The sequence below is a fragment of the Myotis davidii genome, unplaced genomic scaffold (genome assembly GCF_000327345.1).
Source record: "Myotis davidii unplaced genomic scaffold, ASM32734v1 scaffold243, whole genome shotgun sequence".
Lineage (NCBI taxonomy): Eukaryota > Metazoa > Chordata > Mammalia > Chiroptera > Vespertilionidae > Myotis > Myotis davidii.
Window position 1 is genome coordinate 488,240 of NW_006295183.1, and position 15,882 is coordinate 504,121.

The 15,882-nt window shown below is 47.5% G+C and overlaps 1 protein-coding gene across 1 annotated transcript in view; it reads left to right on the forward strand.

Annotated features, from left to right (window-relative positions):
* ESRP2 (epithelial splicing regulatory protein 2) overlaps nucleotides 1-6,179 on the forward strand; it is a gene marked incomplete at its 5' end in the record, with an annotated part of 8,087 nt that extends 1,908 nt beyond the window's left edge. Inside the window, 13 exons of the mRNA XM_015567812.1 lie at nucleotides 1,446-1,559; nucleotides 1,667-1,781; nucleotides 2,132-2,230; nucleotides 2,453-2,507; nucleotides 2,597-2,707; nucleotides 2,782-2,914; nucleotides 3,006-3,048; nucleotides 3,211-3,512; nucleotides 3,628-3,840; nucleotides 3,946-4,144; nucleotides 4,289-4,475; nucleotides 4,757-4,922; nucleotides 5,009-6,179. Of these exons, the coding sequence (XP_015423298.1) occupies nucleotides 1,446-1,559; nucleotides 1,667-1,781; nucleotides 2,132-2,230; nucleotides 2,453-2,507; nucleotides 2,597-2,707; nucleotides 2,782-2,914; nucleotides 3,006-3,048; nucleotides 3,211-3,512; nucleotides 3,628-3,840; nucleotides 3,946-4,144; nucleotides 4,289-4,475; nucleotides 4,757-4,922; nucleotides 5,009-5,098 (1,827 nt within the window). The remainder of the gene's footprint in view (nucleotides 1-1,445; nucleotides 1,560-1,666; nucleotides 1,782-2,131; nucleotides 2,231-2,452; nucleotides 2,508-2,596; nucleotides 2,708-2,781; nucleotides 2,915-3,005; nucleotides 3,049-3,210; nucleotides 3,513-3,627; nucleotides 3,841-3,945; nucleotides 4,145-4,288; nucleotides 4,476-4,756; nucleotides 4,923-5,008) is intronic.
* Between the last annotated feature and the right edge of the window lie 9,703 nt (nucleotides 6,180-15,882).

Genomic DNA, 15,882 nt, shown 5'->3' on the forward strand with positions numbered 1-15,882 from the left:
AGGAGGCGAGGCCTGGCGCCCCGGGACTAACTGGCCCGGGCGGTAGGACGGGTTCCTGTTGTTTGAAACTTTCATCGACTCCCGCGTGTGCGTGTGTCCGCGTGTGCCGGCCATTTCTGGGGTGGGGGAGTTCTTCCTTCTCCGTCTTTCCAGATCCACCCTATTGAGGCGGTGGGGATGGAGGCCGCGAGACCCTTCCGAGAGTCCCCGGGCCGGCGGGGGAGCCAGGCTGAGACTGAAACTGGGAACCTGCCCAGCCAGGTCGCTCAGAACAGTAGCCAGAAGCCGAGAAAGGGCCAAGGGGCCTTGGTCATAGGTCACTGTCCCTCCCGCCAGCGACCTCGGCCCACCCACCCGCCTGGGACACGCTTGGGCGGGGGCGTAGGGCGGTGTCTGCCCCGGAGGCAGACGCCGCCAGGTGTAAGCTGCTCGTTGAGGCCTGCCCCGGCTGGCCGTCCAGGCGTGGGCGCTGTCCTGACCCCGCCTGGAGGCTCCCTGCCTCCGGAGTGCCAAGGCCCAGGGTTGCCTCCTGGCCCTGGCTGAAGTGGGAGGCTGTTCCCATTGCTGTTTTCTCTTCATTATCTTCTCTACGCCGCTCAACCCGTGTCTGACGGTTGAGTATAATGAGTGTAAGCGCTTTACACGCACGAATTCTTTCATTTTCCAACTCTGGTAGTTCCTGGTGAGGAAATGGAGGCACAAAGATGTTTCAGCCTAGGCTGTTGCCGAAGGGCTTCCAGGCCAGCCCCCACTTGGGGAGTGTGCTGCCGGAGAGCTGGGTGGCCCTGCTCGGCCAGTCTCAGACTGTAAGGCTGGCGTGGGGGAGGTTCTTGGGGCTGTGGTGAGTGCTGATACCTGTTCGCCAGCAGGGATGGAGGCTGGGGGAGGGGCTGGGCAGTTTCAGGAGTGCCACCCCCTCTATGAGCAAACAGCTCAGTGCCAGCAGGTCGATAGGGTGTGGGTCAAAGCTCATGCTGCCCCTGGCGTCCAGGTGTGGAGCTCTGTCCTTGGAATTTCTCTGGCCCTCGGTTGGTCAGACCTAGAGGCGGGGCTGCCATTGACCATGAGCCGGATGGGCCCCAGGCAGGACTGGGCCTCTCCCACCTGTCTGAAGGTGGAGCCTGGTCAGGGACAGGTTTAACCTGCTTTGCCCCGCCCCTTCCCACCTGCTTGTCCCACTCCACCAGGTGTTTGCTCTGGCCCCACTCCAGACTGCTGGAGTGTGTGCAGTGGGGGCTTGGGGGATATGTAACTGCCCCCTTTTGGCCTGGAGAAGCTGATGGTGGACTGAGGGGAAAAAGGGAACTACAGAGCCAGGCCCAACAGGTATGGCCACCTACTCCCCAAGCAGGGTAGGGCTGGCCGAACATCTGGCAGAACCAGCTTTGCAGCCTGCGCCCTCTTTCTTCCTGCCTGCCCAGCTGTGAGTCTGTCTCTCTCCCCAGTTCTCACAGCTGGTGATCGGGGATGTGGCTCTGCTGGGCGGGGGCCCCTACATGCTCTGCACTGATGGACAGCAGCTGCTGCGACAGGTCCTGCATCCTGAGGCCTCTAGGAAGGTATGCCACTGAGGGCACAGCAGGGGGCAGGGTTCCCAGGCCATCCATTGTCGTGGGGGTGGGCTGCTCAGTTTCGTCTATTCATCCCTGCTCACCTGTGCCCCCAGAACCTGGTACTCCCCGACACCTTCTTCTCCTTCTACGACCTCCGCAGAGAGTTCCATGTGCAGCACCCAAGCGCCCGCCTCGCCAGGGACCTCACCGTGGCCACCATGGCACAGGGTACCTGTGTCCCAGAGGGGTTAGAATGGATGGGCAGCCCTAGTCTATATGTGTCTGAGTATGTGCATGCTGGTGGCTTATATGAACATACCTAATTAGCATTACCTGCTGAGTCCTTAAGTGCATGTCTGTCTGGATTGGGGCACATTTGAAAAGTAGACATGTCTACGTATGTCTGGGCTGGGGGATCTGTAAGGGCATACATGAGCAGGGCCAAAACATGTGCTTGCTGGGATTCCACGTGCTTATGTAGGGGACTTGGGCCTAGGTGGGACCAGTCATAGGGCTCCCACTGATTGCCCCAAGCCTCTCCTGCTGGGATTTCCTCATTATTATTTCACTGCTCATAGAGTTGGGGCTGGAAACAGATGCCACAGAGGATGACTTTGGGGTCTGGGAAGTGAAGACAATGGTAGCTGTCATCCTCCACCTACTTGAAGGGCCCAATGGTAAGGTTCCCCTCACCATCTGTTACCCGTTCTCTCTCAGGGCTGGGTGAATGCCTGCCTATTAATTCTTCAAAGACCCCTTCCCTAGTTCTTACCTTTTCTGAGAGACCATCTGGTGGGAGCCCCTTTGTCACCTCCTCTTCAACTGTCCTCTTTTTAGAGAGTTTGGTGGGGAGACCCCCTCCACCAGACCCTGCTGACTCCCATGTCATCTCCTCTCAGATCAATTGTTTTCGAAGCCCGAGGTGATAAAGCAGAAATATGAGACGGGACCTTGGTGAGTGCAGGGCAGGGATAGGGGTGACAATAGTAAGGCACCCTTGTTAACAGGATAGACAGCTCTGACCCTGGGCCCTACCCCCACAGCAGCAAGGCTGAGGTGGTGGACAGTGAGACCGTGGTTCGGGCCCGTGGGCTGCCCTGGCAGTCATCAGACCAGGACGTGGCTCGCTTCTTCAAAGGACTCAACATTGCCAGGTGGGTGCGGCATGATGGTGGGCCCAGGAGGGCAGGCCCACCCAGGAGGTACTAACATAGCCTTGGCTCCACAGGGGTGGTGTAGCCCTCTGCCTCAATGCCCAGGGGCGAAGAAATGGCGAGGCCCTCATCCGCTTTGTGGACAGTGAGCAGCGGGACCTAGCGTTGCAGAGACACAAGCACCACATGGGTGTCCGCTACATTGAGGTGGGCCTTTGGGCTGGGAGTGGAGCAGAGCAGAGCTAAGGCCAGCCCCCTCAGGCCTGAGACCCACGGACTGTCCCCACTGTCCCCACAGGTATACAAAGCAACAGGAGAGGAGTTTGTAAAGATCGCAGGGGGTGAGTTGTGCCCCCAGCAGCACCTAGCTCCCCCTGGTTCTACCCATGTCCCACTCCCCCACCATCCCTTGCCTTTCTGCTCCCCTGTGTGCCAGGTTTGGATGGGTAGTTGGAAGGGCATGAATGAAGTCAGTAGGTGACTCCCATGCCACCCTCATCAAGGCACATCACTAGAGGTGGCTCGGTTCCTGTCACGGGAAGACCAAGTGATCCTGCGGCTGCGGGGACTGCCCTTCTCAGCTGGGCCAGCAGACGTGCTCGACTTCCTGGGGCCAGAGTGCCCAGTGACGGGGGGTGCCGATGGGCTGCTCTTTGTGCGCCACCCTGACGGCAGGCCCACTGGCGATGCCTTTGCACTCTTTGCCTGTGAGGAGCTGGCACAAGCTGCACTGCGCAGGCACAAGGGCATGCTGGGTAAGCGATACATTGAACTCTTCCGGAGCACTGCAGCCGAGGTGCAGCAGGTGAGCACCCAGGGCTCCCCCACCCCCATGTGCTTCTCCAGGGTGCCCCTTTCACCCCACTCCACTCTGTGTCCCTGCCCTACTTGGCATGACCAGTTGCTGCCTTCCTTATTAGGTCCTGAACCGCTACGCTTCCAGTCCACTCCTTCCCACACTGACTGCTCCACTGCTGCCCATCCCCTTCCCGATGGTAGCTGGGACTGGGAGAGACTGTGTACGCCTCCGAGGCCTGCCCTACACAGCCACCATCGAAGACATCCTAAGCTTCCTGGGGGAGGCAGCAGCTGACATCCGGCCCCATGGTGTGCACATGGTGCTCAACCAGCAGGTGAGGCTGCTGCCCAAAGGGGGACACACAAAGAGAGAGGAGTGCGTGGTTGGGAGTAAGGGATCCTGGCTAGCAGGATAGACTGTTATAAGATGGTGTGCACAGGGCCGGCCATCTGGCGATGCCTTCATCCAGATGACGTCAGCAGAGCGGGCCTTAGCTGCTTCTCAGCGTTGCCATAAGAAAGTGATGAAGGAACGCTATGTGGAGGTAGTTCCCTGCTCCACAGAGGAGATGAGCCGTGTGCTGATGGGGGGCACTTTGGGCCGCAGCGGCATGTCTCCTCCACCCTGCAAACTGCCCTGTGAGTACCCCAGGGCTGGGGGAGTAGGAGGGATGTGGGTGCCAGTTATAACCTTCACGTTCTACAGTGGGGACTTCTTTCTGGCTGCCCCACCCAGGGCAGCACCAGGCCCCCTGCAGATGTACTCTCTGCTTCTGCCTCTAGGCCTCTCGCCACCAGCCTACGCCACCTTCCAAGCCACCCCAACACTCATTCCCACTGAGACGGCAGCTCTCTATCCCTCTTCAGCACTGCTCCCAGCTGCCAGGGTGCCTGCTGCCCCCACTCCCATTGCCTACTACCCCGGGCCAGCCACTCAACTCTACATGAACTACACAGCTTACTACCCCAGGTACCCTGCTGCTCAGAGAACTGCAGACTTGCCCCTTGTCCTGGTTTGGAGGAGGGTCATGATCCTCTTCCTGGGCCAGATAACCCACGGTCTGAAAGAAGGGAGTGAGATGCGGGCTAGCTGATGCTATCTACAAACTAGAATAGATGACACAGAGGGCAGGTTTTAGGGAGGAGGAACTAAAATGAACTAAGCATAAGTCAGAGGCAAGGGAAGAGGGAGGAAAGCCTTGGTGTAGGTTGTAGGTAGGACTGTACTAAAACCCTATTTTCCCACCCTAGCCCCCCAGTCTCTCCCACCACTGTGGGCTACCTCACCACGCCCCCTGCGGCCCTGGCTTCTGCTCCTACCTCAGTGTTGTCCCAACCAGGAGCCCTGGTCCGTATGCAGGGTGTCCCATACACAGCTGGTATGAAGGATCTGCTCAGCGTCTTTCAGGCCTACCAGGTGAGGTGTGAGAGGTGTGACTAGGGGGATTTGGGGACCTGGCTGAGCCTAGAGCTCCCTGCCCTAAAGCTCTGTTCCTTCTGCAGCTAGCCCCTGATGACTACACCAGCCTGATGCCTGTTGGTGACCCACCTCGCACTGTGCTACAGGCCCCCAAAGAGTGGGTGTGTTTGTAGATGAGGGAGTCAGGAGGTAAGAGCTGGCTGATGTCTTCAGCTAACGTCTCTCCTGCATCCAGAGAACCAGTGCCCTCATCCTGGTGACTTCTTTCTGAAGGCACTCAGAGGATCTCAAGCCCCAGCTCCATCCCCCCACTTACTGCTCTGCTGTTCACCCTAAAGATGATAGCTAAATCTTACATGTAGGGCTGGGGGTGGAATGGTGCTACCCTGCTCCCAAAGGCCTGACCTGGGCCTCTTGAGTAGCACCCGGAGAGCCGTTGGTCTGTTCTGGCTATGGCCCATGCCCACAGATACTGTGGGGCTGACATCCACAGCAGGCTTGCCTTTTTAAAAATGTAAGCCCTGGTGCCTTCAATGTATGACTCCTGGGAGCTTCTGATGGTGGAGCAGAGAAACAGAGTGCTGGCCCCAGTCCCCAGGATGCTTGGACCTCAATGGCTACACTGTGCCAGGGGTGGTCCCACTTAAGGCTGCCAGCCCCTCCAGCTTGGCACAAGGAATACCAGACGGCAAAACCACAGGCTGTTTTGATGAGCTGTACTGCGGTACCCCCAGAGGACACTAGGGGGCAGGAGGCCCTCACATAAAAACTCAGGCTTGAATTTTAAAGGAGACTTTTCTGCCTACTTTTTGTGCACACCTTGGGCAGGCCAGTTGTCCTGAACTTAGCAGACACGGTGGAATGTCCTTTGCACCCATTAGAAGGTGCAGAACTGAAGCTGCAGAAAGAATTTGGAACTCTACCCTCTCCAGAAAATAAACAAAGGTTCCTAACCACGTGGACTTTCTAAAAGCCAAAGTGCCCTTAGCTTTGGCCCCCAGGGTGAGGGGCTCCTCACCAGCCCCAGTCAGAGGAAAACTCAGGCAGAATTCAAGGAGACTGTTGACCTGTCATCGTTTATTATTTCAGCACTGTAACTGAGGAGCCTGAATTGCTGGCTCTTCCCTTTGTATTGTGTAAGGAGCACTGTACTCCTATAAAAGGTTTTAAAATACAAAATGTACAAGAAAACACAGTCCCGAGTGCTGTAAACTGAACATCATCCATTTTATAAAATACAAGGTTTCAACTTGAGCCCATCTGAGCCTTAAAGGTGACCATCTGTTCTGAGTATCAAAAACAGCTTCCCAGCCAGACCCAGCAGAGCTCTGATGATCGTGACTAGCCCTGGGCAGCAGTGGGCTGCACCCCAGGCAGCAGCACCACACGTGATCCTGGAGACAGCTGTTCCTTTTAAAGCTGTGTTCAGCCATGTTTCTCTGTGCGTCTCTAATAAGCAGAAGGCTGCTCATCCCATTCTTTAATCCAAGATCTCACACTGGCTGGAGGGGGTAGGAGTAGGTGCTAGCACATGCCCAGCTGCTCAGTGCTGCTAACTAGAACCCAAATTGCATAGTCCAATGGATGTGTGCTTTAATACCACTATGTTGCACAAAAATGTAAGTCTTTATCTACAAAGCCAAAAAATACTGACTCTTACACCAAAGCTTTTACAAAGCTGATACAAAACTGCTTACATAGTATACAAAGCTCTATTTTAAAATTCAACTTTTATTTTAAATAGGAAAGCATTTCTAGTGCTACAGGCATCAAGGTATTTAAAAGGCATCAAAATTTGGTGCATAGCAACTCTGGATCATAGAGGCTTTTATTCTTGAGGACAACAAAGCAACCCGCAATGGATCCTGCAAAGAGAACTTTTGTAAGAAACCCATGTGAGGCAGCTATACCAGGGACAAAAGGGTGGAGGCAAGTCTGACCATCTTTATGGAACTTCATCTTATTGGCCAGTCCCCTACAACCTCCAAAGGAAGCTGTGGGCTTCCAACCATAGCCCTGAAATATCTCACTACACTACATTTTCAAAGAAAACATGAAAACACCCAGCTCTAAGAGGACCAGAGTGATTTGCTGAAGGACAGACATTTTTTTCTTAACTAGTTTTAAGGGAAAAATCTAAAACATGGTTTAAAAAGAGAAAAAAACAAACACTTCCTCATCATGGGTCAGTAGCTCCTACCTGGGTGACTATAGGTGGTAGGCAAGGAACAAGCTTCCTCTGCCCAGGACTCACTTGGTCTCAGTAGAGAATCCTGGCATCTAGGACACACAATCCCCTGGAATAACATCAGACCTTTAACCAGCCTAGCACACGGTCTCATATGTAGGCACTCAACAATTTTGCTTTCTGAATAAATAAAGTACATAATTTCACATGAAAACATACTACAAGCTTCAGGAGCTTTGAAATGGCCCAGGCCTTGGACCAAGTAACTTATCCTATTAATGGGAGTGGTAAGGACGGGGCTTGAAGAAAGCACCCAAGTTGGGCACTCCTTTGGTAGACAGCAGGCTGGAGCTTCTTGCTGGCCCCTGTCTTGAGTGCCAGCTTCACCTGCAGCAGCACCAGGGCATCTTTGGTCTGGAGGGTCAGGTTTATGATGCTACCTCATTTATTTATTTGGCTCAAAGCCTTTTTGGGAAAAGGCTGGTTTTTAGGCCATGCAGATGGAACAGGGTAGGCCAGAATCTTTTTAGGCTGTAAACAGAATGAGGGATAAGCCTTCCGTGCCAGTATGAATCTTAAAAGCTTCCCATCTGGAGTCTTGTGCTTTCTCTGCTCTTGTTCTGAAGCATTGCTCATTTGTGCTTAGTTCCTGACACAACCTGGCCCCTGGAGATGAGTTAGAACCAGCAAAATTGCCTAAACCATCATGAGACTGGCTTCAAAGGTTACAGAGCAGCCAAAGGCTAATGCTCCCACTTACAAAAGGACACAAAAAGGAAGAGCACTTGTTTGTAGGATGGCAGGAACTTAAAGCTATGAAGCTAAAACCTCACCTTTCACAGTCACCTCCTAAGTAGCTATCTTACCCAAGGCCCTGAGGGAAAAAAAGCTATTTCAACATGAAGTCAGAATGGAGAGACTGCAGGAATATCTAGAAAGTTACAAAAAGGCTATGCTCTGTCTGGAATGTCATTTAATATTCCAACACTTCAGTGATTGGAATGGTCTCTTCTCATTTTATCTAACAGTTTACTTTTGAAGAGGTATGAGCTACATTTGGCTTTATTTCCTATGAATCTATAAAGGCTTCAGGACACATGCTGAGTTTCTGAGGCATAGGTGTGGGCTTGGACAATTTTTTTCTTTTATGTTTGCCTCTGGAAGGTTTTATCAAAAGTTCCTATTTTAAAAATATCATTTAAGCTAAAAGGTCCTTCAAATGACCACAAAGCAGTTCAAATCACTAATTCTAGCTAAGCAATGAGGTCATCTGCAAAAGCATCACCTCTGAAATGAAGAGCCTGCTGCATTCACACTCAAAGCACCCATCATATATATGGTGGTGGTGGATGCAAGGTTGCAGCGAGCACTGTCAGAGCTCATCAGATCTTCCTAAATCCAAGGAATCGGGACCAGGGAGGGGAGCCTGCCTGCTCACCCCTGTTCCTTGGGAAACAGAAATCTGAGACATGTCTCTCCCAATTATCTCGTTCACTGAAAAACAAAAGGGAGAGTAATTAGTGACCTCTGAGTGACTGATCATGATGCTCAATGCCAATCTCTATTTCAAAGCCATTTTTCCTTTTGCCATGACTTTCTATGAAGGTAAAGACAGTGCTTGAAACCTGCTCCTGAGCTGAATGAAAATAATCTATAAACTGTTTCAGATCCCTCATTCTCCCTTTCATTTCAGTTGGGTTGAGAAGGTGGGATGGCCGAGAAGAACAGAAATGTGCTTACACTCACTCAGCTCATGCTCTAGAGCAGTGGTTCTCAACCTTCCTAATGCTGCGACCCTTTAATACAGCTCCTCATGTTGTGGTGACCCCCAACCATAAAATTATTTTCGTTGCTACTTCATAACTGAAATTTTGCTGTTATGAATCGTAATGTAAATATCTGATATGCAGGATGTATTTTCATTGTTGCAAATTGAACATAATTAAAGCATGGTGATTAATCACAAAAACAATATGTAATTATAGATGTGTTTTCCGATGGTCTTAGGCGACCCCTGTGAAAGGGTCGTTGGACTGCCAAAGGGGTCGCGACCCACAGGTTGAGAACCGCTGCTCTAGAGGATAGGATACTTTTCATAAATGTGTTCACTTTAACCTAACTTTTACTTAATTTGCATCCCTTTAGGAGAGTTTTCCTTTTTTGATCTTGCAGTGCACCTCATATATAAAGGGAATGAAATGGACGCTTTGTTGAGAGTAAACCACTGGTATTTGGAGGTTATTGTGTTACCCTATGTTTATGAAAGCATCCTTTATCATGTGGGGGCATTTGTATTGTTTCTGATGCTTTCTGATTGCAGGCTCTTGGTTTTCCGTTGGTTTCCATGACTGGGAACACAGTGCTCTATGAGGTCTAGTGCAAAGAACTTCAATCTTAAGGAACCAACATAGAAGAAAACACCCCAAATAAGAAACTAGTTCTCTTGCCATGAGAACTCTGATTTGAAATGAAAATTATTTGCTTTATCAACTAAAGATTCTATTCCCAGGCATATAATAAAAGAACTAAAAAATATCCATATAAAAACTTGTACCCAAATGTTCATATTAGCATTATACATGACAGCCCCAATGTAAACAACCCAAATGTCTACAAAATGATGAACAGATAAACAAAATGTGGCCTATCTATACAACAGAATATTATCTATAATAATAAAAGCATAATAAGCTAATTGGACCGGACAATCTCTGGACGAAGCCAGGGCTGCGAGGGAAGCCCAGGTCCTGGGTGCCAGAGGAAAGCTGGTGTTGACAGCCAGGGGAAGGAAGGCCTACTCTTAAATGAATTTCGTGCATCAGGCCTCTAGTCTATATAATAAAAGCCTAAGCGATCATTACGGCGGAATGACCAGAACGACTTGTCGCAATGATGTGCACTGACCACCAGGGGGCAGATGCTCAACACAGTAGCTGCCCCCTGGTGGTCAGTGCGCTCCCACAGGGGGAGTGCTGCTTAGCCAGAAGCTGGGCTCACGGCTGGAGAGCATAGCAGCGGTGGCAGGAGCCTCTTCAGCCTCCACGCAGCGCTAAGGAGCAGCAACCCGAGCGATAAGCAGCGTGCAGGCAGGCATTAAGGAGTGAGGGCTTCCGGACATCCCCTAAGGGGTCTCGGACTGTGAGAGGGTGCAGGCTGGGCTGAAGGACAACCCCCTCCTACCCCCAGGGCATGAATTTCGTACATCAGGCCTATAGTTCAGCCATAAAAAGGAATGAAATTCTAATACATGTTACAACATGGATGAAACTTAAAAACATGCTAAGTGAAAGAAGCCAGACACAAAGGCCATATATTGTTTAATTCCATTTGTATAAAATGGCCAGAACAGGCCAATCCATATAGACAGAAAATAGGCAGTTTCCAGGACTTGTGAGAGTAACTGCTAATGTATATGGAATCTCTTTTTGGAATAATGAAAATGTTCTAAAATTAGACAGTGGTAATGGTTGCATAACTATGTGAATATACCAAAAATCACTGAATTGCACACTTTCAAGGCTGTTATAAACAAAAATAGACCAAGATAAAAAAAAATTCTACACTTAGAGTTTGATGTGGGTGTAGATCAAAGGAGACACAATCATTTTTAAAAAATCTTCAAGCATTAACATCTAATCTTTTTATAGTTTAGGTAGTTCAAAAAATTCTTCAAACTCATATTAATTATGGTTATAAGGAGAAGGGAACTAACACTCATTCCACAAATATTTATTGAACATCTACAGGTTAGACTTTATAATTGAAATTTTATATCTTATTTCAATTAATCTTCACAACATTTAAGATCACTACTACCCTACTTTATCAGTTAACTGAGTCTTTGACATTTCACATAATTTTTTTAGTAAATAAATGGTAGAGTCAGCTTTAAAATACCTGTCACTTTTTAGAGGCCAAAAGACTAAAACAGGGAAATCATTTAGAAAAAGAAAATGCAAAGGACCTGTGACAAATGAGATATTAGGGGAGGGAAAGTGGGTATAGTGTGGTGATGGTAGGAAGAGGGAGAGACGAAAGGACTGACTCACCACCACCACCACCACTACCACCACCAAGGTTTTGAATCTAGAAAGAATGGTGCTGTCACTATTGGAAATAAGCTGAGGAGGAATTTAGAGGAGGAATATGGAAGGTGGTTAAGTAGGTTACGTCTGGAATTGGAAATTAGAACATCCAACTGGAAAAATCCTGTGGGCAAAGGACTACAGTGAATGGTCAGAGCAAAGAGATTTAGGCATCTTCATGCTAGAAACCTGGAGAATGGGCTAAGTTTTATAGTTTCACCGAAGAGCAGAAGGCTTAAAATAATGAGTGGGAGTAGCATTGTACTCTGATAAGATAGGACCTGAGGAAGCACATATGTAAGCAGAAGAGTTGCCTAGAAATTAGCTTTGATTTGAATATGTGCTCTGTTACTAACTCCATGTGTGTCCTTGGACAAGATACTTCACTATCTAAGACTCCACTTCATTTTACAATTATGGTGTAAAATGAAATTTCTTTCAAGTGTAGAAGTATATTTTTATGTAAATGACAAATTTTTAAATGGCAACACTCAGGCAAAGGAATGAAGGATGAAGATTTGGTTTGATTGTGGTTAGTATTTAATGTAGAATAGTAAAGAAGTAGGAACTAGAAGCTAAAGGAATCTAATTACAAAAGTGATGATTAATCAGTGCTGGCAAGCTAGTAATCACTAATTGAGACCAGTTTTTGAAGGTATTGGTACAGACCTATGAGAGAGGGAGAGGATGCTTTTCAAGTAAATTTTCTAGACTAGGATTTATTGACTATTCATGTGGTTTGCAAAGGATGGAATTAATCTAAACCTATTACTGACTGTTAGAAATAACTAGTAGCTATGGAATGTAAGTTTCTATGTAAATGAAAACTTACAAGGATGTTTTGCATGACAGGACATTTTCTCTTCAGTTTCCTCCTAAGTGTAATGGATATTTAAAACACAAACACACAATACTCATATAGTATTTAGTGAGAATATAAAGGGGACATAAATAGACTAAAGCAGTCCTTGGCACCCCTGTCATTTCAAACTACATAATAAACTGTTTTAAGCCCTAGCTGGTTTGGCTCAGTGGATAGAGCATCACCCTGCGGACTGAAGAGTTCGATTCTGGTCAAGGGGACATGCACGGGTTGCAGGTTCAATCCCCAGTAGGGGGAGTGCAGGAGGCAGCGGATCAATGATTCTGTCTCATCGTTGATGTTATTATCTCTCCCTCTCCCTTCCTCTCTGAAATCAATAAAAATATATTTTAAAAAGAAAAGGAACAGCGTTTTCAGTGTGGATTCTATGTGTGGATCTATGGGCTAGTACCACACAAAGAGGGAGCACAAGGATGGCCCATCATCTCTGTGCATGGCCTCTAACATTACTCATCATTTTAAATTATCAGTAGGCATCATAGTTTGTCTCTCAAATAGGTTGTGAGCTCCTGAAAGGCAAGGCCTTATTACTGAGAAAACATTAATTTTTGATGACTGGATAAATGGATCCTAATTCGATACAATCACTTTGAAGTTATTTGGCGCGAGTGCACTGAAAGTTCATTAGGGTAGGAAGGGGACCAGTGAATGTGACTGAGACTAACACATGACATCTGATTGTGACTTTGATAGTGTCTATTTTAGACAGGTCTCACAGCAGTGACAAAGAGCCAAACACAGAGCAAGTACCCACCCAGGTCACATTCAAGTCACCTTTTCTTATCACTTAACAGTTCCAAAATTGTAATTTCAGAGATGATCCAGGCAGACACGCAACACAACTTTTTCAATTCTTATCTTTTAAAACTGCCAAGGGATTAAAAATGGTGCTTTCTCGTTACCAAAAACCACATGGTGTATAGTTTTCCTGTGTTTTTATGAGGAAGTCAGTGCTTCATTTTCTTGAGGATGATGAGTCTTTATCAAGCAATATCCACCCATTACCAAGTACACTGATCATAAGTATGAACCTGTCGTTTTCTAAAGTAGCCAAGTGGTGTCATTTAAGCAAAAGCCTGATTGAAGCTGTGCTGTTTTGTGTGTTTTTTGTTTTTTTAATATGCTTTTATTGCTTTTATTTTTATTTTTTTAAAAATTTTTTATTACAAAGGGTATTACATATGTGTCCATTTCCCCGCCCCCCGCCCTAGACAGTCCCCTAGCCTCTACTATCCCCCAGTGTCTTATGTCCATTGGTTATGCTTATATGCATGCATACAAGTCCTTTGGTTGATCTCTTTTATTGCTTTTAGAGAGGAGTAAAGAGGGAATGAGAGAGACATCGATGGGCTCCCCTACTGGGGATTGAGCCTGGGCACATGCCCTGACCCCAAATCGAACCAGTGACCTTTAGGTGTATGGGACAATGTTTTCTGTCTGGTGTGCCTAACCTCACTTAGTTGAAGGCACCTGGAAGGTTCTTGACAGGTTAGGATTTTAAGACTACAATAAAGCCAAGATTTTCCACAAAGAAAGCACTCAAGCCAACTATACTCAGATATACTTAATACATATTAATATTGTCCTATCTAATAATAGACACACATGGTAATTGATCATACCTTTGCTACACCCCCCATTGGCTAATCAGTGAGATATGCACATTGACCGCCAACAAAGATGGTGGTTAATTTGCATACATAGGCGAGAAGCGGTGGAGCGAAGACTGAAGGAGGCTCCGGCTGGAGCCAAAGGCCTGGGTCCCGGGTGCCGGAGGAAAACCGGTGCCGGTAGCCAGGGGAAGGGAAGGCCTACTGCACGAATCTTTTCGCGCAACAGGCCTCTAGTATTAAAATATAATAACTAGTAGATTTAAGTTCCTGTAGGGCAGGGACCTACCTTGTCTATCTTTGTTCTCCACTGAATCTTTATGTACCACTTACATAAAGTGCTGAATAAAATTACTTGCCAATTTAATCTTTAATATAATCCAGAGACTTGAAAAAAAAACAACACAAAAATTATGCTCATTACAGGTGAATACTGAATATGAATTTTAGGACAGGGGGTCAGAACTGTAACAAAGCAGTCCTTTCACTGTCCTCTAGCAGTAACTCAAGCTCAGTGTGGTATATAAATCTACTGCTCTCCTTCACCCCTTCTTTAGGCTGGGAGCTCTGGGTTATGCTCAGGTTACCACCTCAAGCTTCCTAAGATATCTTTCTTCTTTTTTTTATTAATCCTCATCAGAGGATATTTTTCCATTGATTTTTAGAGAAAGAGGAAGGGAGAGGGAGAGACACACAGAGAGAGAAACATGGATGTGAGAAAGACACATGTATCGGCTGCCTCCACACATGCTCCCCGACCAAGGCCAGCAATTGAGCCTGCAACCAAGGTCTGTGCCCTCGACCAGAATCGAAGCAGGGACCTTTCAGTTCATGGGCCAACACTGTATTCACTGAGCCAAACCGGTTAGGGCCTGAGACATCTTTCTAATGTGACTGACCAAAATTTGAATTTCAACTTAAGCAAGTCCAAATTATTATTGGTAAACAAATCTATAATGTAATTCATACTGTAAATCATTAAGAGTCTTGATAAATTCAATATGTAAGTTACCTGTTCCCTGGTGGTCTAGTGGTTAGGATTTGGCGCTCTCTCAATATGTAAGTTATTTCTTAAAAATACTGTTTGCAATTTCATTTTTCACTTCCTTTTGAATGTATTTGTGTATGAATTTGTTGATCTACTTAAACTCTAGTCTACAAAGTATGTGAGGTGGCTTTATTTGCTTATTTATTTTTTTACCAATTTAAGATTCTATATAATAAAAGGCTAATATGCAAATCGACTAAATGGTGGAACGACCAGTCGTTGTAACGCACACTGACAACCAGGGGGCAGATGCTCAATGTAGGAGCTGCCCCCTGGTGGTCAGTGCACTCCCATAGGGGGAGTGCTGCTTAGCCAGAAGCCAGGCTCATGGCTGGTGAGCATAGCGGTGGTCTCGGGAGTCTCTCCCGCCTCTGCGACAGCACTAAGGATGTCGACTGCTGGCTTAGGCCCACTCCCCTAAACCACCAGTCGGACATCCCCCAAGGGCTCCTGGACTGCGAGAGGGCACAGGCCAGGCTGAGGGACACCCCCCCCCCAGTACATGAATTTTGTGCACCAGGCCTCTAGTAAGAACATAAAGAGTTATTTATGCCCCTACTGAATTTTATCATTTCCTGCTTTAAAGAGTAGAGTGAATTAAAAGCCTAAAACAAAAGTCAACAACCCTCAACAGCCATACTAAGAGGTTATGTAGGTCATAGCATTTGGCCCACGTGTGGCAACCCCCATCCTCAACTCCTACTACCCTAACACCTGGATTGCTTGTGCCACCACAACTGAAGTAGAGCCATCAACAATATGTGCTGTAGGAAAAAACACCTTTTTTTATCCAAAAAATAAGCAGTCCACTGAACAGCTATTTCTACACACAAGAATGAGGTATTTCAGTAACATCAGACCTCTTATTAGAGCTATTTCCAATGCTGAAGGATTTAGAGTTAGAGCTGACAAGTGTGGAATGGTATGAAGTCTCCCCACCAGCTGGAGAGGAGCAGGGAAACCCAGGCAGATGCTTTGTCATATACAGAAAAGTCCAAAGGTCTTTACAGCTAACAACTGAGCCTCTTGAACATTTTTGTAAAGGATTTTTCGATATAATTAGACTCCATTTTATATATTTCATCTTGAAACTGCAATGAACATACAAAGTTTGGCAAATTTATCTTTTCTTTCCTTCCCTAC